At 54.5% G+C, this 25,944-nt stretch overlaps 3 protein-coding genes and 1 long non-coding RNA gene across 10 annotated transcripts; 3 read left to right on the forward strand and 1 right to left on the reverse strand.

The window, feature by feature from the left end:
- Positions 1–44: 44 nt before the first annotated feature.
- On the forward strand, positions 45–6,228 carry LMAN2L (lectin, mannose binding 2 like). Of its 2 annotated transcripts, XM_032712808.1 has the most exons (9): positions 45–214; positions 289–407; positions 852–969; positions 1,173–1,255; positions 2,584–2,616; positions 3,226–3,387; positions 4,110–4,224; positions 4,466–4,585; positions 4,919–6,228. In XM_032712808.1, exons 1-9 carry the CDS (start codon positions 82–84, stop codon positions 5,059–5,061), a joined length of 1,026 nt encoding a protein of 341 aa, XP_032568699.1. In that variant the 5' UTR covers positions 45–81; the 3' UTR covers positions 5,062–6,228. The 2 variants fall into 2 exon arrangements, with proteins under 2 accessions (XP_032568699.1, XP_032568700.1); XM_032712809.1 differs by lacking the exon at positions 2,584–2,616 and having other exon boundaries at positions 56–214.
- A 905-nt stretch (positions 6,229–7,133) lies between these two features.
- Positions 7,134–18,091, forward strand: NCAPH (non-SMC condensin I complex subunit H). The gene is made up of 17 exons (XM_032712801.1): positions 7,134–7,420; positions 7,770–7,854; positions 9,149–9,241; positions 10,166–10,304; positions 10,844–10,962; positions 11,358–11,547; positions 12,077–12,168; positions 12,600–12,811; positions 13,163–13,311; positions 13,801–13,907; positions 14,159–14,281; positions 14,556–14,663; positions 15,696–15,833; positions 16,259–16,375; positions 16,556–16,641; positions 16,878–16,953; positions 17,569–18,091. Exons 1-17 carry the CDS (start codon positions 7,242–7,244, stop codon positions 17,626–17,628), a joined length of 2,073 nt encoding a protein of 690 aa, XP_032568692.1. The 5' UTR covers positions 7,134–7,241; the 3' UTR covers positions 17,629–18,091.
- LOC116799571 lies at positions 8,031–21,307 on the reverse strand. Of its 2 annotated transcripts, XR_004361081.1 has the most exons (3): positions 21,187–21,307; positions 20,341–20,412; positions 8,031–8,330 (listed from the first exon to the last, which is right to left on the reverse strand). It is a non-coding gene; the product is annotated as an uncharacterized LOC116799571 (long non-coding RNA). The 2 variants fall into 2 exon arrangements; XR_004361080.1 differs by having other exon boundaries at positions 20,341–21,307.
- On the forward strand, positions 16,792–25,272 carry ARID5A (AT-rich interaction domain 5A). 5 transcript variants are annotated; one of them, XM_032712803.1, is made up of 7 exons: positions 19,937–20,033; positions 21,893–21,987; positions 22,721–22,880; positions 22,961–23,013; positions 23,270–23,367; positions 23,466–23,601; positions 23,826–25,272. In XM_032712803.1, the coding sequence occupies exons 2-7, from the start codon at positions 21,928–21,930 to the stop codon at positions 25,026–25,028; spliced, it is 1,710 nt and encodes a 569-aa protein (XP_032568694.1). In that variant the 5' UTR covers positions 19,937–20,033; positions 21,893–21,927; the 3' UTR covers positions 25,029–25,272. The 5 variants fall into 5 exon arrangements, with proteins under 5 accessions (XP_032568698.1, XP_032568694.1, XP_032568696.1 ...); XM_032712805.1 differs by lacking the exon at positions 19,937–20,033 and adding an exon at positions 21,399–21,469; XM_032712804.1 differs by lacking the exon at positions 19,937–20,033 and adding an exon at positions 21,488–21,580.
- Positions 25,273–25,944: the final 672 nt, after the last annotated feature.

Genomic DNA, 25,944 nt, shown 5'->3' on the forward strand with positions numbered 1-25,944 from the left:
ATCCTCGCTGAACGCCCCAGTGGGCGGGCGCATTGGCTCGGGGCAGCCAATCGGCGCGCGGGGAGGGGCGGCGGAGGGAAGATGGCGGCGGTGGGACGGTGGCGGGCCGGGATGGCCTTGCTGGTCCTGCTGGCCTTGGGGCTCGGCCGGGTCCGGGCCGAGCAGACCGAGGAGCACCTCAAGCGCGAGCACTCGCTGTCCAAGCCCTACCAGGGTGAGAGGGCGGGCGGGTGGTGAGTGGTGCTCGGTGCCGGTGCTCCGGTACCGACGATGCGTGTGGGCCCGCAGGTGTGGGCTCGGCCAGCTCGGGGCTGTGGGACCTGCTGGGCAACGCCATGGTCATGACCCAGTTCATCCGCCTCACCCCTGACGTGCAGAGCAAGCAAGGAGCCGTGTGGAACCGCGTGGTGAGCGAGGGGCGCCGCGGGGGCACCGGGATGGGGGGGAGGGAGGTAGGGGAGAGGGTCGGGACCGGGGGGACTCAGGGATGGGGTGTTGAGGGCTAGGGGAGAGGGTCGGGATCGAGACAGGAGGGGGCCGGGATTGGGAGTGACACGTTATGGGATCAGAGGAGAGGACTGAGATTGGGACAGGAGAGGGTCAGGACTAGGGGGACTCGGGGATGGAGTGGGGAGGGCTGGGTGAGAGGGCTGGGACACAGCGGACATCGAAATGACGGAATGATGGATATTGGTGAAGGAACAGGGAATGATGGATTTTGGTGAGAGAAATGAGGAATGAGGGCATGTGGAGTGTTGAGATGGGCAGGGAATGGCATGGACAGTTCCTGTTGTCCCCTCACTGTTGGCAGGAGAGACCCCCTAAATTCCCATTTTTTCCCTCTTTTCCAGCCCTGTTACCTGCGGGATTGGGAGATGCAGGTGCACTTCAAAATCCATGGACAAGGCAAGAAGAACCTGAACGGGGATGGCTTTGCCATCTGGTACACCAAGGACAGGATGCAGCCGGGTAAAATCCCGTGGGAAGGGGTCAGGGCACACCTTGGATGGGCCTTGGAGCAATCTGGATTCATGGAAAAGATCCCTGACCGTGGCAGGGGTGGGACTGGATGGTTCTTAGGGTCTGGTCCAAGCCAAACCATTCCATGACGATAAGGAACAAACCCTGCCTGGCCTTCCCAGCCTCATCCCAAGGTCTCTCCTTCCTCCTAGGACCTGTGTTTGGAAGCAAGGATAACTTCCTTGGCCTGGGAGTGTTTGTGGACACTTATCCAAACGAGGAGAAACAGCAGGAGGTGAGCAGAGAGGGAGGAATGGGATGGGTTACACCAAGGTTATGGACACAGCTTTTCTTTGGAAACATAAATTCAACTCAACTCCTGCTCTTCCTCCTTCCTCTGCTTTTCTACAGGGTTGGATTTAGTTCCTGGTGAGGGAATGTGAGAGAAGCTGGGGGTGGTTTTGTGGGAAGCTTTTTCCCAGAAGAAGGGATTTTAGGGCAGGAAGAGCTGAGTTGATGGAGCTGTGTTTGTGCTGGGAATTCTGCTGTTGGGGGCTGCACCCAGAGTAGGGGCTGAGTGAACCTTGAATAAGGGCTGAGGAGCCTTTCCCTACTGTCAGGTGCCTCTTGGAAAGGTCTAAAGGGCCTCGTGTTCCTGATGTTGTTTGGGGTTTAGTGGTGTCATTCCCATGAAAAAGTAAGTGCAGAGGTGGATAAACCTGGACTATTCCCACCCTGTTATAGAATCCTGGAATCCTGGAATGGTTTGGGTTGGAAGGGACCTTAAAGCCCATCTAGTGCCACCCCTGCCATGGGCAGGGACAACTTCCTTTAGCCCAGGTTGCTCCAAGCCCTGTCCAGCCTGGCCTTGGACACTTGCAGGAATCCAGGAGCATCCACAGCTTCTCTGGGCAACCTGTTGCCGGAAACTTCCATCCCTCCAAACCCAAAGTTGGGTCTTTTCTCATTTCCAATTCCCCCTAAAAACCAGGTGATACTCTAACCCAATACTGATATTTTATGACCTTGAGTAACTCTCAGCTTTTATCACAATCCCCAAACCCACTGGCTCCGAGGCAGGGATGGACTTTGTGCTGGGAAAAGCCTTTCCAAGCTGCTGGATTAGTGAAGTGTTGGATGTATCTTTGGATTTGCGGAGTGGCAGCTCTGCTTTTATGGGATAAAGTGGCACACAACAGGTCTTAGTTAGAGGGAATAACTAGTGGAATGTGGGTGACATAGAGCAGGAGCCAGAAGGGGGTCAAGCACCAAGAAAAACTGTTTCTGTGGGTTCCGAGCTGCTCATTTCCACTTTTACAAGGACAAAAAAAAGGATTTTATTCCGAGGGAAGCTTGGTTGGGATTCCCTGTGGGGCTGCGGGGGTTCAAGGAGCGACTCCATCCTTGGTCTTGCGACTCCATCTTGCCCCCTGGCGCCGCTTCCATGCCGTATATCCCGGGATTTGGCACTGACCCCCCCGCCCCCCCCTCATGCTCCCAGTCCTGGGAAGGCAGGAGGTGTTCCAGGAGGAGGTTTCCCGGGATGCAGGGCCCTGCTGGACTCTGCCCTGTGACCGTGTTGCTCTGTGCTCTCTCTTGCTTTGCGCTCATTCCGGAGGGCAGGCTCAGAAGAGGAGGTACAGCCCAGGAAACCAGGTACTGGCTCCTGCTCCTCAGGGTTCCAGGGCAAGGAATTCCCTCCCAAGGGCTCCAGGAATTCCTGTGGGAGCCGGGAGGGACTGCATGGAATGTGTGCTCCATCCAGGATCTCTGGGAGCTGAGGCTGAGCCTTGGGGATGGAGTGGGTGTGTCATGGTGGTGTCTCGTGGAGCAGATTTTTTGGGAGTGAAGGAGTTTGGGGCTAGGGATGGAGCAGGGTCATGTTGGTGTCTTGTTGAGCAGATTATTTGGGATGGAGGAGTTTGGGGTTAGGGATGGAGCAGGGTTATTTGGGATGAAGGAATTTGATTGGGGTGGAGTTCGGGGTCAGGGGTGGAGCAGGACCATGCTGATGATTGTTGAGGCAGATTCTTGGGGAGTGAAGGAATTTGGGGTCAGGGGTGGAGTGGAATCATGTTGAGGCAGATGGTTGAGGTGGAGTTCGGGGTCAGGGATGGAGCAGCGTAGTCCTGATGTCTTGTGGAGCAGATCCTTGGGGTTGAACAAGTTCAGGTCCAGGGGCTGCTGCGACTCTTGCCTTTGGAGATGCTCCGGGGTCCAGACTCCCTTGTCAGACCCCAAATTCACTCCCTGTCCCCCTGGCAGCGGGTGTTCCCCTACATCTCAGCCATGGTGAACAATGGCTCCCTGACCTACGACCACGACCGGGACGGACGCCCCACGGAGCTGGGGGGCTGCACGGCCATGGTGAGGAACTTGCCCCACGACACCTTCCTGGTCATCCGCTACGTCAAGAGGAGGCTCACGGTGAGTGCTGCCCATGATGCCTAAAACCAGCACTTAAATAAACCCCCCAAAACTCAATCTGTAAGTTTTAGAAGGTAGCATTTCCTTTTATTATGCCAAATATAATATATGTAATATTTATATATTATTGCATTGATATATTAATATATTAATTTTACGAGAATCTAATTTCTTCCAAAGCATGCATACAGTTATCAAAGCCTCTTGCTTTTATTTAGTTATTTATTTTGTTTATTATTTAGTTAATTTAGTTAATTTATTTAGTTACCTGATTAATAATTTCAAGCATTACCTAATACTGTTACACCCACTTCCAAAACCATCCCTCTCATAGTACCATCTTTGCTCCACCCCGACACGCCTCCTGAATTTGAGTTGGAGGTCTCAAAGACCCTTGATCTTCCACTTCCTTGTCTCCTTTGGCACAGTATCAGCCTTCTGGAAGGGTTTCAAGGCTTCTAAATAGCTTCGACTGCTTATATCAAGTGTTATGTGTCTTTCTCAGCACATTTTTACAGACAGAGAACTCTCCTCCTCATTAAAAAACCTCATCTGTTGAAATTCTTAACAAAGAAAGTAAAAACAGCCTTTGTAGAATTCTTGTTCGAAGGCACCAACAAGCTACACCAAAACTTATAGGATACAGATTTGAAGGCATCACCCACCTGGGGGGGTTACCCAGGGGGGTCCCCATGGGGCTCAGGGAGGTGTTTGTCCCACAGGTATTGATCGACATCGATGGGAAGCACGAGTGGAGGGACTGCATCGACGTACCGGGCGTGCACCTGCCCCGAGGGTACTACTTTGGGACGTCCTCGGTCACCGGGGACCTGTCAGGTACTGCCAGGGGAGTCCAGGTAGGATTCCCTAAAGGCTATGGCAGATCTGGGGAGCTGCAGGCCTTATGGAAGCATTTGAGGGCCTTTCCCTGCTCTGGGGAGCTTTCCCTGCTCTGGGGAGCTTTCCCTGCTTTGAGGAACTTTCCCTTCTGTGAGTTTTCCATGGCATTCCAGCCCCTGGCCAGAGCTTTGGGAATGGGTGACCCCTCAGGACACCTCAGTTTTCCCTCTCCTTCCAGACAACCATGACATCATCTCACTGAAGCTGTACCAGCTCACAGTGGAGCGAACGCCAGAGGAGGAAAAGCGGGACAGGGAGGTGTTCCTACCTATTGTGGACAACCTGAAATTGCCTGGAAGTGAGTGAGAACCTCTGGCTTCATGGTGGGGAAGGTGGGATGAGGAGGGATTTGGGGACACTTGGAGCTGGGGAGGAAAAAGGAACTTTAATTTTCGGGGTCCCCACTGTGAGGGTCCATCTACCAGTCTGGGGTGGGAGGGAGGTGGGTCATGTCCCATCCTGAAATTCTGCCATGAGTTCCTGGTTTGCCCCAGGGTCTCAGGGCCCAAAAGCTTTGGGGAGCTGAACCCCTAGGGGTGTGGGATGCTGAAAACGTCTGGAGCGTGGAAATCTCTGCTAGTTTTGGGGCTCTCTGAGGTCTCATGGGGTTTTCCCTCCCTCCCTCTCCCAGTGGAAGCACCTCTGGAGCCCATGAGTGGCCTGGCCCTGTTCCTCATCGTGTTCTTCTCGCTGGTGGCCCTCGTCTTCGCCATCGTCATCGGCATCATTGTCTACAACAAGTGGCAGGAGCAGAGCCGGAAACATTTCTACTGACCTGGGAAACACCCGGGATGACCTACTCCTGGGCTTTGCCGGCCACATCCCAACTCCCACCCATCCCAGACTGGCCTGATGGACAGACCCTCGTGGTGGAGACCACGAAATCCCAGCGGGGGCAGCCACTGTTCACCTGAGGGCTCTAGAGCTGCTGCGCGGATCCCAGTGGGAGTGGATGTGCCATGGAGGGGGAGCTGAGTCCTGAGGGGGCTTTGCTGGGAATGGCTCCGGAAGGGGGAGGGTTTAGGGAGCCCCAGCACAGGGGCTGTGACACCCCAGGAGCCATGGAAGCATGTCAGTCCTCACTGGATTCGTGCTGGAGCCCCTCATCCCAAGTGATGTCAGTGCCAGGAGAGACTTTCCAAGCTCTTCATCCCACTCTGGCTGCTTCCCACATGGAAACCAGCCTGCTTTGCCTTGTTGGAACCCCCAACCTGCCCCTCTGGGTGCTGAGTTTTGGTGTTTGGAGCCAGATGCTGGTGGTTCTCCAGCAGTTTTCCCAGCGTGATGAATTGGGAAGCTGCGTGGCTGCAACCCCCTCCCCACATCTCCTGCCGCATTCCTGCTGCCTCCTGCATGTCGTGTCCTGGCTCCGGGACTCACTGCATCCTGGAACCCTCCAGGAGGGGATTCCCAAGCTTCTGGAATCGATTCCTAAGCCTCTGGAGGTGATTCCTGAGCCAGAGCTCCTGCTGCCTGCAGGGAGTCGGGGTTGTTCCTACCTCAGTGACTGTTTTGGGCAGGGATTTCTCTGGAGGGTCCCTCACCCTGGACACCCAATGGTCCCCAGAGAGACCCAGGAGAGGGAAGTGCTGAATCAGTGAGGACTCTGGCTCTGGGAAAATGAAGATGGCAGCTCCCTCCTCGCCGGGATCCAGCAGATCCAAGCCCAATCCTGTGGTTTTCCAGGACATTCCCACCCAGGACAGATCCCCTTGGGGGTCTCAGCGCTACCTGGGCCAGGGGAGGACACCCGTGGCTGGTGGTTTTTCAGGTCACTGGGGGCAGTGGGAGCTGTTTTCCAAGTGCCCAATGGGGGGTTGTGGTGTGGAAGGAGTTTTCCTGGTGTTTTGCCTCATTTTTGCCTGATCAGGATGGAATTTTGTGGCCTCTCTCTGGAGCTGTAACTAGTGTCTTGGAATAAACATTGGAGGGTGTGTGTGATGCCACCGTGGTCCTTGTCACTGCTGAGGCCCCTGGATGTGGCAGTTCCCTCCCAAATTATTTCCCTGAGTGCCAGAGTGAATTGGGAGCTGTGTCCTGGTGCCATGGGGCTCCCCAGAGTTGTGGAATCGTGGAATGGTTTGGGTTGGAAGGGATCTTGAAAGCCCATCCAGTCCCATCCCCTGCCATGGGCAGGAACACCTTCCATCATCCCGGGTTGCTCCAAGCCCCATCCAGCCTAGCCTTGGATGCTGCCAGGGGTCCAGGGGCTGCCACAGCTTCTCTGGGCAACCTGTGCCAGTGTCCCAACCTCCCGTGAACACACGAGATGGCTTCATGAGATGGACATGAGGAGGAATTTCTTCCTGGAAAGGGTGGTCAGGCATTGGAAGGGGCTGTCCAGGGGGTGGTGGGGTCCCCATCCCTGGAGGTATCCAGGGAATGACTGGAGGTGGCACTCAGTGCTCTGGTCTGGGTGACAAGGTGGGAATCGGTCACAAGTTGGACTCGATGATCCCAGAGCTCTTTTCCAACCTCAGGGATTCTAGGATTCTGTGATAAGTGGAGCAGCTCTGGCTGCTCCTCTTCCTCCTCTTTCTCCTCCTCCCAGGCGGCCTTTGCCGGTGCGGGCGGTGCCGGGGCACCCCCGGCGTTGGGTGACACCCCTCATAGCCCAACCCAGGACCGGAAAATCAGGGTGATCCTACCCGGAGGTCCCCCCCGGGAGGTCTCTCGGAGCGCATTCTCCACCCCCCGCTCTTCCCCCAGCCGCGACCGTTATCGCACGCGCAGCGCGCGCCGCCGTTCAAACCGCGGGGCGGTCCACGCGCTGATTGGCCGGCGGGGCGGGGCGGACTGCGCGCGGATTGGCCCCTAGGGGCGCGCGCGCGGCGAGGGTAGGCGCGGCCATGACGGTGGGCGGGGCCCGGGGCCGCGTTTGATCGCGGGGCGGTCCCGGTGCGGTCGCGGTTCGATGCCGCTGGGAGCGGGGTTCGGATCCCTCTCGGAGAACGATGACCGCCCGCACCCCGCGCTGCGCCGCCGCAGCCTCTCCGGCCCCGCGGGCCCTGGGCAGCGCCGGCACCCCCGTGCTGGCCGAGTGCCCCGGCAACGACGATGAGCGCGAGCGGCGGCAGCGCCGGCGCTCCAGGGCCGCCGACTCCTCGCTGGGCCTCGGCTCCCCCGCGCCCAGGTACGGTCGGTGCTGCCTGACAGGAGGGTGGAGCCGCGGGAGGGTCGGACTCTTCTCCCAGGACAAGAGGGCACAGTCTCAAGCTGCGCCAGGGCAGGTTTAGGTTGGACATTAGGAAGAAATTCTTTACGGAGGCAGTGATCAGACATTGGAATGGGCTGCCCAGGGAGGTGGTGGAGTCGCCGTCCCTAGAGGTGTTTAAGAAGAGACTGGATGTGGCACTCGGTGCCGTGGTCTGCGTGACAAGGTGGTGTTGGGTCACAGGTTGGATTTGATGATCTCAGAGATCTTTTCCAACCTCAGTGATGCTGTGATTCTGAGCCCCGTGACCCCTCCGTGTGTCCCGCAGGCAGGAGGGCTGGCAGCTCCCGCAGTGGAGCAACGTGCAGATCTCGGAGCACTACAGCACCTGCATCCGCCTCTCCACAGAAAACGTGAGTCCCGGGGCATCCGAACTGGTCCTTAAATACTCACTCTGGAGGTTAAACCCCTCTGGCTGCAAGGTTGGAGGGGGATTTAAAAACCTTGGGCCTTGCATGGTTATTCATGTGTTGCCTTAAGAGACCGCAGAAAAAAAAGGACTCCAGCCAATTTAGTGGATAAGACAAGATAAAGAGAGTAGGTCCTTTAATTTCAGGCCTGAGGCCCAGTGAATACATATGACACGCCTGCCGTGTCCACGGGGTTCCACAATTTAAGGTATTATCCAAACCAGTCCCAGATCTATCCACCCCCCAGATCCTCCTCCTGGCACACCCCTCTGGAAATTGAGGCAGGGGGCTCTGGGACCCCCTCTTTCTTGTCTTCATCTTCCTCAAAGCACGTCCAGTCTTTGGAGCTCCTCCAAAGTTCTGGGCTTGAAGGTCGTTGTGTCTGTGGAGTATCTTGTTCAAGCCAGGGTGCAGATGTTCTTAAACAGAATGAAGGCCTACCTTGAGGGAAGTCTAAACATGCTAACGGAATTCAGAGGGGTTGATATGGTATGAGGAAACAGGGTTGGGTAAATGTGTAAACTACTGTGCTAAAGGGTGAGCTAACTACAGCTACATTAAAATCTACATTCACTACACAGCTACTTCTAAAATCTACAAAAGTTAAGAAAACCAAAAAGCTCTGAGGCATCATATGGAATCATGGGATGGATCAGTGGGTCCAACCTTGCTGCTCCAGCAGGGCCTTCCCAGAGCACATGGAACAGGATTGTGTCCAGGTGATTCTGAAATATCTCAAATTACAGTGACATATTCACAGTTTGTCCTAGAAAGGCACAAGTTACAGAACCACAGAAATACAGGGTGTCTAAGGTTGGAAGGGACTACAGTGGGTCCAGCCTTCCTGCTCAAGCAGGATCATCCACAAGGAACAGGATTGCATCCACATGGTTGCAATGGAATACCTCAAATTACTGTGCCTTATTAACTGTTCATCCTAGAAAGACACAAGTCACAGAATCACAGTATGGGTCAGGTTGAAGGTTCCTCCCCAGGTGCAGGACCTGCATTTGCCCTATTGAATTTCAGAAGGTTCTTCTCTGCCTGTCTCTCCATTGTCCTCCTATTCCTCTTCCCTGGGCCAACCATGGGCCTGTTGGTGCCCTCCCATCACTAACACACCTTACAGCCCATGTCCCCTTGGCCCTGCCCTAAATCCCTCCCTGAGCTGGGGGTCCAGGCAGGGTGAGGGGTGTCCTTGGCCTGGGGATTGGTCCCAAGCTGTGCTTTGTTCCAGAAAATCACCTCGAGAAACGCCTTTGGTTTACATCTCATCGACTACATGACTGAGATCCTGAAGCAGAAGAACTCTGAGCTCACCAGCTTCAAGGTGAGAGGAGTTTATTTCCGTCTGGTGCTTTATTTCCATCTGGATTTAACCCAGCTAATATCAACCCTCAAATAATGCTCAGGTAGCTGAGCCTGTTACTGCCACCAAAAATACCTGGGAGAGGCAGCACATTCACTTGTTGCAGGAGTTTAAGGCTGTGAATAATCCTTTTGTACCACAGAAATTAATGTCTGAATTCTCTCAGTTATGGTCCTTCTAAAGGAAATCTTGCTTAAAAGTAAGGTTTGTTAATATTGAGTTTTAAAACCAGGAAAAAAATAAGGCTGGAAAAGAAAGGAAGTTAGTGCTGGTCTGATTTTGATCTAGGAAAGGATCAGAATAAGAATTTGCCAAGGAAAAGACAAACTTTAATAGTTGACTGATGCTGGGAGGGAAAACTGGGTTCTTGGATAAAGGAATAAATGGCTGAACTTTTGATATGGCCTCAAGGAACCCCTGAATGAGCTGGTTGTGTTTGATGGGATGAAGAAAGGCTGGGAAAGGCTGCACAGGATTTTATTGGGGGATTTTCCACCTTCCAGGGGGGAGTCTGTGATCAAAAAAGGAACTTGGTATCTGCTGTTTCTTCATCTCTGGAGTTCATAATCTGGGAAAATAGAACGATACCAATGGGCTGACCCTAAAAAAGGCATGACGGGGAAGTGGAGGAGAGAGTTTTGCTTCTCCCCATTGCTTAATCTTGGCAACTTTTTAAGCATTTTTCTGTGTGATCCCAAAAGATGAAGCAAACTGTGGGGAAAACACACTCTGGCTTCTGCTGGGGGGCCATTAGCTTTTAGAATAAATCCTTTTCCAGCTGTTCACAGTTTTTCTTGTGATGCAGAGCATTCAGGAGCTCAGGCTTGTATCTTATAGATGAGACTTTTCCCTTTCCAACTGAGAATTCCCTGTCCCTGCTGTCAGGTCGCAGCTGGAACATTGGATGCCAGTGCCAAGATCTACTCTGTGCGTGTGGACACGGTCTATGCAGACACCTACAAAGTCCTTGGGGGCTTGGGCAAGGACTCAGCACCTGCCAAGGGCCTGGACAGCCCAGGGGAAGGTGGGCAATTCCCTCATTTTCCTGTTAAGCTGCTGCTTTTCCACCTGGGAACAAAAGGAACCTCAGTGCTCAGGGAATTTCAAAGCGCTTTAGAATTAATTTTTCAACGTCTAGGAGGTCCCAAATTGATTTCCCCAGGTGTTTGTTTAGGGAGGGTTGGGATGAGAATCTGCATCTGTTGCTCAGTCCTGAATTCAGTGATTTAGTCCAGGGATTTAGATTTAGACACAAACCGCAGTTGGTCTGATCTGAACCAGTAACAATGAAGGGCCTCATGCTTTGCTGTCCTTTGCTTTGAAATAAATGTGCCAAATAGAGTCAATTTGTGGCCAAATAGAGGCAATTTGTGACCAAATAGAGTTGATAAAAAGCAAAACAGCATCCAGGCAGTGAAACATTGGTGGTTTATGCTAATAAATCACTGACTGAGCAACTTCATTGTGTATTTGTTGTACAAATTGAACTCAGAGTTGTTCTATCCCTCCTTGGGGTATTTTAGCAAGTTTTTTAAGTGTCGTTTGTTCTTCTTTCCTTTTCAGAAGACAGTTCAGCTCCTGAGGCCATCAAGAAAGTTCAGCCAAAGAAAAAACAGTCCTTCAAAACCATCGAGCAGAATTTGAACAACATCAATGTGTCAGAGGCCAATCGCAGGTGGAAGGTGGGTTTTCGGGGAGGCTGCTGGAGCAGCTGCGTGTGGGAGGAAGGGGGTTGTCACCTCATCTTCCTCGTCTCTGTTTTTCTTTTTGTTCATTCCTCTCTTGGGCTCTGACAGTCACGTACATGTCTGGATTGTGCTGCTACAGCAGAGTTGTGTCCAGTCAGGTCTGAAAGGGAGCTGGGAGTGCTCTTTCCTTACTGAAAAAGATCATGAATTATGGGATGGTTTGGGTGGGAAGGGATCTTAAAGATCAACCAATTCCACCCCCTGCCATGGGTAGGGACACCTTCCACTATCCCAGGTTGCTCCAAACCCTGTCCTACCTGACCTTGGACACTTCCAGGGACGGGGAGGAGATGTTTGGGGTCATTCTCCACTTCCCTCCACACCTGCAGGTGGATCCCATGTTCCAGAAAGCAGCAGCATCCTTTGATGAATGCAGCACTGCTGGGATTTTCCTCACTCGTCTGCGCTCCCAGAACTTCCACAGCGAGCTCCAGTTTGAGTCCAGGATTGTCCCTCTCCCTTCCTCGGAGACTCTCTCGCTGCCAAACTCAGATCCCGTGAAAATGATGGGTTTAAAGTGTGAGTGTTGGGCCCATCTGGACCTTTCCATGCTTTTCATCTCCCAAGTGAGCTCATTTTAGTCTCAGTTGCCTTGAGTTGTGCTTTGGTCACTGCTTGGCTGTTCTGGGGCACCAGTGCTCTGATCCTGGCCCAGTTGGGAGCAGCTGCTGGAAAACCAGGACCTCTGTAGGTTTTAGAACTTGACCTGTCACCCAACCTCTGGCACATCTGGCACAGCAGATGTTGGTCTGAGCTTTGCAGGACTTGGGATTAGTGCTCCAGGTTAAGGACTGACCTTCTCAGAGTGTGTTGAGCCTGGATATAGGACCAGCCCCAGCTGCTCTGACAAGATTCCCAGAGTTATTCCCACCCTGGAGTTAGGGTGGGAACTGAAATATCCCTTATAAATGAGCTCTACATAGAAGAAGAGCTGCCCACATACGTGACTTTAAGATTAATTAATTAAGAAATCATGCCTGGCACTAGTTTTAGCTGCTGGTTTTGGATCCTGAGTCTAATCCCTCCCCATTGCCCTCCCTATCTCCAGCCCTGCTGGCTCAGTGTGTTGAGAAACGTCCCATCTGCTCTTCCCTGGCTGGTTTCCAGTTCACAAAGTGGGATGAGGAGTCCCATGAGGAGGTAGGTTGGATGACTCTGTGCTGGGTGGGATAACTGGGCCAGGTGAGATACCTGAGTTCTCACCTCCGAGATACACAGGGGGAGGTTGTGCTGCAGGGCTGCTGCTATCCTGCTTTTTCATGGAATCATAGAATCCCAGACTGGTTTGGGTTGGAAGGGACCTTAAATCCCATCCAGTCCCAACCCCTGCCATGGGCAGGGACACCTTTCAGTAGACCAGGTTGCTCCATCCCATTCCAACCTGGCCTTGGACACTCCCAGGGATGGGGCAGCCACAACTTGTCTGGGAATTCCATCCCTGCTCCTCACCACCCTCCCAGGGAAGAATCCCTTCCCAATATCCTGTCTAAATCCACCCTCCTTCAGCTCAAGGCCATTAAGCTGAATCTTCCTCAGCTTCAAAGACCTTCCTGAGTTCCTTCTTTTCTCAGTCGGTGTTGGCCCTGCTGGATAAATTTAAGAAGAGTGAGCACGTGTTTGACCCCAACGCGGAGGTGGAGAGTGATGGGGAGGGCTGTGCTCCCCTCCTGCCAGAGGATGACTTCCACTCGGATTCCCCTGGGAGCAGAGCAGCAAAAAACCTTGGGGATATCACAGATAACATCAACTCCTTTGGAACAATCAGGCAGAACCAGAGCAAGAGGTGAGCGCTCACTGAAAATCCATAGCTTTGCTTTGATGGCAACTCACAACTTTTGGCAGCTCTCTGGGGAATCTTTTGTTCCCTGCTTCCTCCTCCAGTTCTGGGTAAATCCAGGGATGCGTTATGGGAATATCTCTGCCTTCCAAGGGGATCTTTGGCAAATCCACCTCTTTTTTGCAGCAGCCTCACAGATTTAAGACATTGCAACACCCCCAGCTCTGGTTAAAGACCAGGAGTCCTTCCCTGCTGGCACAGTGAATGGGAACGTCTGTCCAGAGCTGCCCTGGGTATTCAATGCCCTCAGGAGTGCCAAAGGAATGGTTTCACTGAGTGCACATATGCTCTTTTCAGGACCGATGGGGCTCTTTTTGGAGAGGGAGATGTTGAGACCATGTGCCTTCACCTCTCCATGAATCCAGGGGAATATTCCTACTTCAGTCCCCGCACTCTGTCCATGTGGGCTGGCCCCCAGCACTGGCGCTTCAAACCCCGCCACACATGTAGGTATTTGGGGACAGCAGCTGCTGCCAGGTCCTGCTCACCCCAGAGATCAGGGAATCATGGAATGAGTTGGGCGGGAAGGAAGCTCAAAGCCCATCCAATTCCATGGGCAGGGACACCTTCCACCAGACCAGGTTGCTCCAAGCCCCGTCCAGCCTGGCTTTGGACACTTCCAGGGATGGGGCAGCCACAACTTCTCTAGGAATTCCATCCCAGCCCCTCACAGGGAGGAATTCCTTCCCAATATCCCATCTAAACCCACCCTCCTTCAGCTTAAGGCCAGTAAGACTAAATTAGACTTTCTGCTTCCATAAAAAGATGCTGATCCCTGTAAAACATGAAGCTGACAACAACACACTGCTTTCCCAAAACAAAGGGTGGGATCTGTCCTTGTGGGTGGATCTGTGTGGAGCAGATGCTCAGGTTGGGAGTGAGCTGCTTGTCCTGGCTCTGTCACCAAGCACTGACACTTCCCTTCCTTTCTGCAGCCAATGCCAACTCTGAAAAGGAGACCAGGAAAAGGAATGTAAAGAAAGTGTTTGAGCTGGACTTTGATGAGAATGTTGACTTTGAGGCCTATTTCCGTAAGACCAAGGTACCTGCTGAGTTCCTGCCTCTTCCTGCTCTCCATTTTGCTGGATTCTTCCTGGTTTACACCCTCTCAGGTCCATCTAGGTGTCCAGGGTGCTGAATGGAAGCTACTGGATGCACCAGCTGAACCCATTGTGGAATTCCTCCTTGGAGGCATCTCAGACCTTGCCCCCTTTTAGACAAAGACCTGTGTTCAAAGCACTTATTTGTGCATGAAAAGCTCCTGCCTGATGGCATCTTCCACCCCTTTCCCAGGCATCTGTAACTCTGGCCAAATCCATCCTGGAAAGACAGAATGTGAGAAGCACCACGCTCCCCACAGACTTCACCTATAACCCTCAGAACATGCTCCAGCTGTTCCTCAAACCACTTGTTAAGGTAAGAGCCTTCTCTGAAGTCCTCTCAGCAATAACTCCAGGCTCAAAATCTCCAAAATTCTTGAAATCCTGGGAGTCTTTTGGAATGCTCCTCAGGGTTGGGGATGGGCCAGTGTGTGACACGGAGCTGACCCACTGTGGATGCTGAGGCTGTTGTAGGGGGTTGCTGGAGGTGTGTGAGGAGGAGGAAGAGCTAGAAGGGGATGAAGGAACATGATACAGGCATTGCTTGGGGAAATATTTAGTATTTTTCCTTCCCTGGTCTGTCCCTGTAGCTCAACAGGACGTCGGAGCCAGTCACCCCCTTGGAGAACGAAGCTGAGATTGGGGACTATGACTACAACAACCCCAATGACACCTCCAACTTCTGCCCTGCCCTGCAGGTAAAGAGCAAGGTCTTTTTTCTGTTTGATACATGATGGGAACGATTTAGGGATAATCCATGTCCAGAATTAATTACTAGTGAAAAGGAAGTGGAGCTGCAGAGTCTCTGTGCCCATCCCATCCCCTCACTGACATCACCTGAACTCTGCCTTTGGTATTTGCACCTGCTGCAGAAACCCCATTCCAGGCTTTTCCAGGCCCTGAAGTGGGAATAAATTCCATGTCTCACCATGCACTGAGCTCTGCACAGGGAGTTTTCCTCCCAGCCCTTCCAAGCTCCAGTTGAAGTTGATTTCTCTTAAAGCTTCAGCTTTCTGCCAGGTGGGGGTTGTCACAAGTCCTGGCTGGTCCCACTCTGGCAGCAGAGCCCTCCTCTTCTTGTTTTTCCATGTATTATGGGATCCCAGAATGGTTTGGGTGGGAAGAGACCCTAAAGCCCATCCAGTTCCACCCCCTGCCATGGGCAGGGACACCTTCTTCTTCACCAGTTGCTCCAACCTGGCCTTGGACACTGCCAGGGATGGGGCAGCCACAGCTCCTCTGGGAATTCCATCCCAGCCCCTCCCACACCCTCCCAGCGAAGAATCCCTTCCCAATATCCCATCTCAGCCCACTCCCTGTCAGTTTAAATCCATTGAACCAACAGTTTAAACCCAAGTCTTTCAGCTGCCTCTGGGGTGGGTCTGATGAGGGTCTGAGACCCCCAGTGCTGCTGGTGGGAGCTGGAGCTGCCAGAGATGGGCAAGAACATGGAACGGTTTGGGTTGGAAGGGACTTTAAAGCTCATCCAGTCCCACCCCCTGCCAGGGGCAGGGACACCTTCCACTATCCCAGGTTGCTCCAAGCCCTGTCCACCCTGGCCTTGGACACTCCCAGAACGCAGGACAGGTTTTTGATGTTCTTCTCTCTAGATTCAGCCTTAGAGAGGATGAATAAGACCCTGTTCTGTGGGGAATGTGGGCAGGAATTGCCACCGTGGAGAGGCTCCTGGGATGTCTCTGGGTGGTGTCACTGCTATGTCTCCTGTCCAGGTCACAGACAGTGACGATGACAATAACCCTTCTGAGTTCCTGGGTCAGACAGAGGAGTTCAATCCCCAGGGGCTGCAGCTCAACGGGGTGGACGTCACCACGTACGGGGAGCTGAACCTCATCGCTGAGCCCCAGAAGGTGAGCACTGGGAGGGCACTGGGGGCTGCTCCCAACACTCAGAAAATTTTGAATTTCTAAAAATTAAAAGCTGTTTAAATTAAAAAATTAAAAGCTAAAATTAGAAGTTTCTTAAAATTAAAAGACAGAACTAGAATCTAGTTGATTCTGTGATTCTGTCAAAGTTTCTTAAAATTGAAAGTTTCTTAAAATTAAATATTTCTTAAAATTAAACATTTCTTGAAAGTTGTCTCAGGATTAGAGATTCCGAGACAGCTTTCCCTGGTGCAGGATCTCCTGGGTTTGCTGCTGGATACTTTATTCCCAGCTGATCCTTCATGCAAGAGGAGGGAATTAAACACCAAAGGCCATTCCCAAGGGAACCGTGCCTTGGTTATCCCTGTGATCCCAATGATCTCCATTTACCCTGCCTGTCCTTCCCTCAGATCAATAAAATTGAAATTCAATATGCAAAGACTGCCAAGAAAATGGACATGAGGAGGCTGAAGGAAAACATGTGGCAGCTGTTGACTGATGGGCAGAAGAAAGGGACATTGGGAGAGGTGAGTGCAGGAGGAGCTGGATTCCTCAGGAAGAGAGTGTCCTGAGGGAATTGTGCAGGTTTATCAGCAATCCCTTTCTTGTTCCCATGGGTTGGTGGTAAAGACAGACCAAGTGTGACTTGCAGGGGATTGTATCTGGATTTTGGGGAGCAAAATTTGTCTCTGATTTTTGCTGAGTAGGTAGAAGATGCTGAGAAAGAGAAGGACGCGTCAGTGGTGGCAGGAGAGAAGAAGCTGAGCAACATCACAGAGGACCTGCTGCACAGGTAGAGACTCTAAAGCAGGTTGGACTGAAGATAGGACAGACTTTAGTGAAGTTTGGGCAAGAACAGCCCCCTCTGTGTCTGTCACAGCCCTTTTCTTGCTCTAGGTTTTCCTGGGGGAGCTGTGGGTTCATCCAGCTCAGCAGCGGAAGGGGAAAGTGGAAAAAAGCAGATCCCTAGGGAGGAGCTGATCTCTGTGCTCTGTCCATCCTAATCTTGGTCTCCCTTCCCTTCCATAGGCTTCCTGCTGCCATGGCAACCAACCTGTCCGTGCCCTTGGCCTTCATGTGCCTCCTGCACTTGGCAAACGAGAAGGTGAGTGCACACCTGGGGCAGGGCCACTTCCTGAATCAGGATTTCTGGACTTTTCCCATGCCCACAGTGGACACTGATGGGCTGGGAACACCAGCATTCCCAGCTGGTTGCTCTCAGTCCTTCCCTGTCCTTGGGTCTGGCAGCACTTTGCTCCTCAGAGTTGTTCCAAGTGTTGTGGGTGTTCCAGGTTCCCAGTCATGGAATAGAATCTCACAATTATTGAGGTTGGAAAAGACCTCCAAGATCACAGAGTCCAGTCTTCGACTGATCTCCACCATCCCAACCAGCCCAGAGCACTGAGTGCCACCATCAAGTGAGGTGTTCCTTTGACACCTCCAGGGATGGAGACTCCACCACCTCCCTGGGCAGCCCCTTCCAATGCCTGACAACCTGTTCCACAGAAAAATTTCAACCTGAACCTCCCCTGGCACAGCTTAAGGCCTTGTCCTCCTGTCCCTTGTTCCCTGGAGAAGAGTCCAACCCCAAAAAGCATCAGCCTTGCTGAGGAGGGGCTGGAGTTGTTCTGAACCTTCATCCTGTGGGGGTTTTATGCCTTCAGACTCCAAGGGGAACAGTCTGGCTTTGTCAAACTCAGCTTTCCCTTTGTATTCCCAGAATCTGAAGCTGGAGGGCACAGAGGACATGTCTGATGTCCTGGTGACACAAGACAACTGAGCCACATGTGGAGCAGCCCCTGGAATGACCTCAGGCTGGAGCTCTGTGTCCCAGCTCTGGACTCTCATCAGTGGCAGATGTTTCTCCTCCCAGCTGAGAAATCCCACTGGTCTCTGCACCTCAGGAAGGCTTTTAAGTCAGGGATGTCCCGCTTGACCACAGGACCTGCACAGATGGTCGTGGCTCAGCCTTCCTGGCTCCTGCCATCTCTGATCCATCAGCTTTTCCTGGAATGGGTAGTGGAGTTTCTCCATTTCACTGTGAACCACCAGTGCCTACAGCAACAGGCTCTTCTGTGTGTGTCCCAAAAGGTTCCTCTGTGTATCCTTCCCTGTCTGTTATTCTCAGTTTTTGGACTGACTGTTACTCCTATCTCCAGTTCCTCCCACAGTCCTGTTCACCCCATGAAAGGATTTACCTTTTACACTGTGTTTAAAGATAATAAATTGTTCCACACTGTGCAGATGGGCCTTTGAAGGAGTCTCCAAACCAGAAGGGGTTAAAATAACACAGGAGGGTTGGGGGCAGAAGGGTTGGGGCAGCTCCCTAAAAAAGGGGGTCCAGGAGTCATTGGGATCATGTGGTTGGATCACCAGCCTCAACCCCTCCTCCAGTACCCAAACAATGGGAGCAGGACCAGCCTGGAGATGGTGACCAGGGTCAACCAAGAGCTGAGATCACCAGGGATGTTCCTGGTGCTGAGGCAGGTCCAGGATCAAGCTGGGAAGTCGGTCTGGAGGTCGTGTTTGGGTCCAGGTTCCATGTGCCAGACAAGCTGGAGCTGCAGCTCCCTGCCAGCACCAAGGGCATCAACCCACAGGGGGAAGATTCATTCCAGCCCCAAAGCCCCCCCAAGCCCCTGGAGATAAGGAACCCTCTACCTGCAGCCAAAGTGATGCTGGTCCTGCCAGAGCTGCCAAATCTAGCACAGACCCAGCAGCTGGGCTTGCAGGTTTGGGCTATTTTCCCCTTCTTTTCCATTTCCTTTTCCTCCACCTCTTCCTTCTCGGTTACCTTTTCCTCCTTCTCCTTTTCCACATCCTTTTCCATTTCCTTTCCCTCCATCTCCTTCTCTGTTGTCTTTCCCTTTTCCTTCTTATCCTCCTCTTTTTCCTCCATCTCCTCCCTCTCCTTTTCCATTTTCTCTCCCTTCATCTCCTTCTCCTCTTCCTCCATCTCCTTTTCCTTTTTCTTTTCTTCCTTCTCCTTTTTCCCCTTCCTCTTTCTCCTTTTCCTCCTCTTTAGGGATGGCAGCTGGTTCAGGGTTCCCCCCTGGCTGAGCCCGACACCTTTCATTGCACAGATGGCTCCTCTCACTCCCAACACCTTCCAAACCCAACAATTCCCCTTTTCCTCCAACACCTCTTCCAGGATTAAAACCTAAAATCCCCCAGGGGAAGAAGATTTCCCTGGAGCTCCTGTTGGAGTAGAGCTCTGAGGGGGCTAGATCCCACCGAGGGGTGCTCAGCTCCCCTTGGTACCCTGAAATACGATGTATTCCTGAAATCTAATGTATTGCCAAAATCAAAGCCATCCCAGAGCTGACGGAAAGTCCCTGCAGGCTGGACCCTGATCATGGGGAAACTGAGGCAGGGACAACCCTCAAATCCCCCTCCCCACATCTCTGGACACACCCCCTCCCATTCTGCCCGAATAAAAACCAGAGCCGGGAATAAAAACCCGGATAGGGTATCTTTTGTTGTTTATTTTACGCATTTTTGTTAAATTCTGATATTTTTATGTAGAGGGCGGGAGCCTTCCTGGAATGAGAGGGTTTAATGTCACCTCGGATCCTTCACCCCCTTCCTGGCCCCGGAGGAGGGGACAGAAGCCAAATCTTCCCCCTCCCCCAATTTCCCCCCGCTTTTGCTTTCTCTGCTTTTTTGGCCCAAAATGAGTCACCGGGGGATTTTTTTTCTCTCATTTTTCGGGACTCTTTCACAAGCCGAAAGAGGGGAGGGATTCTCGGGGGGCTGCAATGGGGCTGAGCACCCCTGGGTGCCCTCCAGCAGCCCCAGCTGGGGTTCCCAACGAGGGGACAAGGGACGACATCCCTGGAGGTGTCACTCACCGCCCGCGCGGTGCTGGGACCCCCCCCAGGAAGGGGACCAAAGTGGCCACGTCCACGTCCAGTGACCGCGACGCAGCCGTGTCCCCAAGCCCCGGGTGGCTCCGAGGGGGAGCCTGGGGCTGGAAAGTCCTGCCTAGTCATTCAGGGGGTGGTGCGGGGTGAGAGCCCCAAAAAGCGCGTCCGTTCCGGTAAGGAAAGAGTCAATGGCCCGCGCGGAGCCGCCTCAGCCCCGCACACGCCACTTCCCCGAGCGGGGCTGACTCATCCCCGCGCTCCGTCCCGCTCCCGATACCGGCTCCCACCGCTCCATGAGCCGCTCGACCTGAGCCCCTCCGTGAGTACCGGGGGTCCCGTAGGGGGTTAGGGGTCCCGGCACCCGCCACGAGCCACGTGTCACCCCGCCCCGCTGCCCGCTTCGCCCCATCCCGGCGGGGACCCCACGAACTCGGCTGGGAATCCCAAAATCCCGAACCCCATAGAAGTGGGGTGCGCCCCAACTACGCGGGGAGACCTCAACCTGTGCTCGCCCCCACCTGCCCCAAAGCCCCTTTTCCAGCCTCTCCCACCGCGCCGGGTGATGTCAGGGGTTCTTCTCCCGGTGCCCGCGGGATGGGAAGGGATGACTTCACCCCATTACTCACCCGCCGTCACGATTTGGCTCCGCTCCCGCGCTATTCCCGGCTCAGCCCCGTGCTCCAACAGGGAATTCGGGCCTGGACAGCACGAGTTCGGCTTAATGGGGGGATTTCGGGAAGGAGAGGGAGCCCCAAAAGCGCTCCGGGGGGTCGCAGGGGTTCGGAGTGCGGCGGGATTTGGGATGAGTTTGGCTGCCGCGAAAGAGCCGCCGAAGCGCCGTTAACTGTCATTTTAATCAAATTATTGAGCAATTAGAGTCACCTCCACCCCATAACTCCCCCGCTCAAGTAGGTTACAGTTGGTTCCCGCCGGCAGGAGATGTACATCCCCGAATCGGCCGTTTTTCGTCCCCAAACCCCCGACGTCCCCGCCGGCGGGGGGAAATCGCGTCAGCGGTGCCGGGAACCGGCCGGGAACCGCCGGAATCGCGGGGAGCACGAGAAGGGGGACATGTGTGAACACGTGTGAGCTTCACCTGTACTTGAACACGCGCGCACGCACGCACACACACAGAGGTGCCTACCAGCACCCACACATCACCTCCACGCAGAGGTGTGTCGCCCCACGTGTATCTCACTTGTAGCTCACCTGCACATGTATGTGCTCACACACCTGTACTCACCTGTGCTCACATGCATGTTGGCACTTGTGTGCTCGTGTAAACACACCTGGGCACGTGTTCACTCTGACACACGTGTATGTGCTCATCTGCACATGGGGACACACATTACGTACCCACCTGCACTCACCTGTGCTCACACGCACACACATATTGGCACTTCTATGCCCTCATAAACACACCTGGCCACGTGTGTTCACCCTGCATATGAGGACAGACACGTACCACTCACCTGTACTCACAGACATGTTGGCAGCTGTATGCACGTGTAAACACGCCTGGGCACGTGTGTTCACCCTGCACACGAGAACACACGTACGCACCTACCCATGGCCGCGCAGACGCTGCCGCTTCCGGACTACAAGTTCCATCACACCCCTCGCCGGGGGCGGGGCCGACCCTCCCGACCACCCAATAGGCGGAGGGGGCGAGTTGGTCCCACCCAATGGGGGGCAAGGGGGCGTGTTGGCCCCGCCCCTCGGGCGCGCCCCAGTCACGTGGTGCAGGCGCGGCGGGTGAGCGATCGGGGGCGGCGTGGGGGGGGACGGGGACACGAGGGGGTCCCGTGGAGAGGGGTGAGTCAGAGGGGGCTTGGATCCCCCCCGACCGGGCCTCATTTACCTCAGGTTGGCAGCGCCTTTTTTTTGCCGTTTTTCCATGGGTTTTACCCCAAAAAAGTGGGCGGGGGGGACTATTGGGGGGGTACCGAGGCCAGGATTGGGGGGGGCAGTCAGCGAGCAGCTTCAGGCCACGAGTGGCCGATTTTGGGTGACGTCGTGACCCGAATCATCCCGATTTCTCCTTAATTTTATGGGAGCAGCAACAATTTGGGGGTCTCACCTCCCCTTCCCCCTCCTTTTTTTTTGCTTTTCGGGACCTCTTCCTAAAGCAACGGTTTGGGGTCTCTCACTCCCCGCACCCCATTTTTTTCCCCTCAGGACCCTCCTAAGCTCAAAGCCAACGACTCCCCCCTATGGAGAACAACCAACCAGGGCAACAAGACCCCCAAGAAGCCACCACCAGTAATCCCACAGTGAGTTCACCCTGAGATTTTAAGGGGGGTGCTGAACCCTCCCAAATTTGGTGGGGGGACGAGGGCGAGCAGCACTTTGGCCACCAGTGAAAGAGAGGATGAGGAAGAGAAGGGTGAAATTTCCAGCCTTGCGGGGGAAAACCAGTCCTAAACCGGCATTTTTTAGAGGAAAAATGAGCTGTCCCATATAAATAATACTTTTTATAATTAGTTTTTATCCTGAAGAGGAAACAGCATTTAGATTTTGTGGCGCTGGATCCCCCTCCCTCCTCAGCGGCTTTTTCTTCCACCCCCAAAAAAAAGCGCCTCAAAATAGTTGAGCCGTTAAAACCCAGCATCTGTCACAAGAGTTTAAATGAATCGAGAGAAGAATCACCACCAAAAAAAAAACCTAAAAAAGAATCAAAGGCCGGACTTGGGAGCCAAGCAGCTGCTTTGCCCAAAAATAGCAACAAGTTTTATAACTCCGGAAAATGTAGAACAAACAAATGGGGCACATTTTTAGCTGAGAAAGGCGGTGGCGGTGGGAGGGAGGGAGGAGGAATTCCTGCCCCTCTGTTTTCCTGGAAGCTGTTCCTCGTGTTCTTGCCTGGATCCAGAGCTTTGACCAACTTGGCCACCATCCCGGGGTGACAAAAACAAGCCCAGAGCTGCTTGAATCGCCAGGCAGGGGGTGGGGGAGCTGCTGCTCGGCCTCAGTTTCCCCAAATTTCCCCCCTCCCATGTCCCACAGGAGGATCTGGGTCCCAAGGATGGATCTGAGCAGGAGAAGCCAGTGGGGGAAGGGGAGAAGGAGAAGGAGGAGGAGGAGGCTTTTCTGGTCAGTCTCTACAAGTTCATGAAGGACCGACACACCCCCATTGAGAGGATCCCCCACCTCGGCTTCAAGCAGAGTATGGACTCCCCAAATCCCCTGGGGACAGGGAGACCCCCTGTGTCCCCCTGACCCTCGGCCTCTCCTCTTTATTGCCAGTTAACCTCTGGAAGATCTACAAAGCTGTGGAGAAGTTGGGAGCCTATGAGCTGGTAAGTGGTGTCTGGAGGTGCTGGTGTCCAGTGGGTGTCGGGGTGTCCCCTGACTGTAGGAGTGTCCCCTGGGTGCCAGGATGTCCCTGGGTGTCAGGATGTCTCCTGGGCATTGGGATGTCCCCTGGGTGCTGGGATGTCCTATGCACATCACAATCTCCTGTGCACACTCGGCTGTCCCCTGGGTGTCATGGCTGTCCCCTGGGTACCGGGCTGTCCCCTGAGCACCCGGTGTCACCCCTCCCTCCCCGTGCAGGTGACAGGGCGCCGGCTCTGGAAGAACGTGTACGATGAGCTCGGGGGGAGCCCCGGCAGCACCAGCGCTGCCACCTGCACCCGGCGCCACTACGAGAGGTGGGCACACAAGGGGGATTGGGGGGGTGTCTATCCCTTCCTGGGCCTCAGCTCTCCCTCTCAGGGCCAGTTCTCACTGTGCCCCCCCCCCCCCACAGGCTGGTCCTTCCCTACGTGCGGCACCTCAAGGGGGAGGAGGACAAGCCACTGCCCCCCAGCAAACCTCGCAAGCAGTACAAGGGCTCCAAGGATGACAAGAGCAAGAGGGCCAGGAAGGAGAAGGGCAGGGAGCAGGTGTGTGGCTCCTCTGGAAGTTTTGGGAACAGCCTCGGACCGCCATGTCCATCCCTCACCCACTGGGGTGCGCAGGGAAGAGCAAGGAGGGATGTGGATCACTGGGAAAAGGGAGTGGAGGGTGGTTGGAAAAAGGGAGTGGAAAAGGGGGAATGAAGTTGGGGGTTCCAGGAGCCCATCCCGGGATGCAGCATCCACCTCCCAATAACTCCCTCTGCCTGCAGATGCTTCCGGACAAGGTGAAAACGGAGGTGGCAGCTGGCACCGAGGACACCCGGGACATCCCAGAGCGGGGCCAGGTGGCCCAGGGATCCATCCCAGCAATGCCACCCCACTGCTCCAGCTTGGCAATCCCGACCCCCAGCCCCTCGGGGGGGCGTCCCAGCCCCTGCCAGACCCATAGCGAGACCTACAAGTGCCTTTTCTCCAGCTTCTACTCCAAAGGGAGCCACCCCATCATGTCCCCGCTAGCCAAGAAGAAGCTGCTGGCCCAGGTGAGCGAGGCTGAGTCCCGGCGCTGCCACAAACGCCACTGCCTCGAGGGCCGGTGGGCACCAAGCGCTGCCACCACCAGCCACAACCCACCCCGGCCGGCCCCCGAGAGAAGCCCGGAGCCCTCCGGAGCTCAGGATACAGTTCCAAGCATCAGGAATGAGGTGGGACCCTCCACCAGCGCATCCCCCGGGGGTACAGACACCCAGGGGTGCCCCCGGGCCGAGAATGGGCGTCCGGCACCTGCCGTGTTCACCGGCTATTTCCATGCCTACCGCAGCGAGGGGCTCCCGCCCAGTGCCCCCCATCCACTTTGGGGGTACTTCTCCAACCTGAAGGATTTTTTGGAGCCGCCTCCTGCCTTCCCAGAGCCAGAGCAGCCCCAGGACCTGCGGAGCAAAGCGTGGGAGAGCCAGGGGGCTGCCGTGCAGGCCTGGGTGCCCCCCGGAGCTGGACCCACTGCCAGGGCCAGGCATGGCCATGAGGAGGAGGAGGAGGATGACGAGGAGCCCTTTGGCCTCAAATTCGGTGCCGTGTCCCCCTTCCCCAGGGAGGCCGAGGGCAGGGACATGGGCTCCAGCCCCCCGGGGGGCCACCGCGGGCTGGCCAAGCCCAAGGCCGTGGTGGCCAGTCCCAGCTTTGCTGCACTGCACTTCCCGCCAAGCTTCGGGAGCCCCCTGGAGCACCTCAAAACTCAGGGTGTGCCTGTGGCCCCTGTGCTCTCTGCCAACCCCTTTGTCATCCCGGCCTTTCCCAGCCCCTTGGTGGTGGGCTCCACGCAGCCCCCGGAGCTGTGCCGGCCGCTGGGCACCGGCCCCGGGCACTACCCCAATTCCTACAGGAATTCCCTGCGCCACCGGTCCTACCCATGGCACAGCCACCATTCCTATGGCTCCCAGCACGTGCCAGCCTTCCACCGCCACACCAAGCTGTAGGAATTCCATCCCAGCCAGCAGCATTCCCTGTGGAGGAGGGAGAGGCCAGGATGCCCCACCGGGAAGTGCCAGGGCCATCATCGCTCCAGGGCTGAGAAGGGACAATCTGGACCGAGTCATTTTTACTCTTTACTCTTGATCTTGAGCTGTTTGTATCCAACCTTGTTAGGGTGGTGACTTAATTACATATCACATAGTTCTATATATATTTTATATACACACCTATAAAAAGGGAGCAAAATGAGTGCTGGAGGTTTGTGTTTTGCCAGGGCTGAGCCGGTTGATGGTCATTCTCATCCCTCCTTGCCTGGATTTTTGGAGACTCCCCCCATGTAATTTGGAGGTTTAATTGTTGCCTCTATCCAGGGCTCCAGAGGGTTTTCAGGGTTTGGGTGTCTGCCTGGAAAATGCTCCAGAGCTGGTGAAGCTGGGCCTGGAATAAACCTGCCTAGATGGTCTGAACCTGGCGGTGCTTGGGCTGTCCTGGATTTCTGTGATCAGGGCAGGGTTTGGGGGGGATCCTCACCCTAAACATGGAGCCCCAGGGTTGAGACCTCCCTCCAAAAGGAGATGCTTTCCCACAGCAGTTTTGGGGGAATCAGAGCCGTTCCGTGGAACAGCCGTGTGTCCGAGTGGGAACCAGCCAAGCTTCTTCCAGCTTTTTCTCCAGGTGCTTTTTGCTTCCAGGAGTTCCAGCTGAGCTGCTGCAAATGATCCAAAGGCTTTGTCAGAGCTACAGCACTCGCATCAGCTGCTCCCTATCTGCAGGGACAGCGGGAGGGGCAGAGGGATGGTGGCACTTCCTTGGCCCTGGAGATTGTTCTGGTTTGGTGCAGGAGCAAGAAATCAGCTTGGAAAGACCACACTGCTGCATCCGTGGAAAGGCCAAGTTTTGGGATAGAAATTGGGAATTAAT

This window comes from Chiroxiphia lanceolata, chromosome 28 (genome assembly GCF_009829145.1).
Source record: "Chiroxiphia lanceolata isolate bChiLan1 chromosome 28, bChiLan1.pri, whole genome shotgun sequence".
NCBI classification, from domain to species: Eukaryota; Metazoa; Chordata; class Aves; order Passeriformes; family Pipridae; genus Chiroxiphia; species Chiroxiphia lanceolata.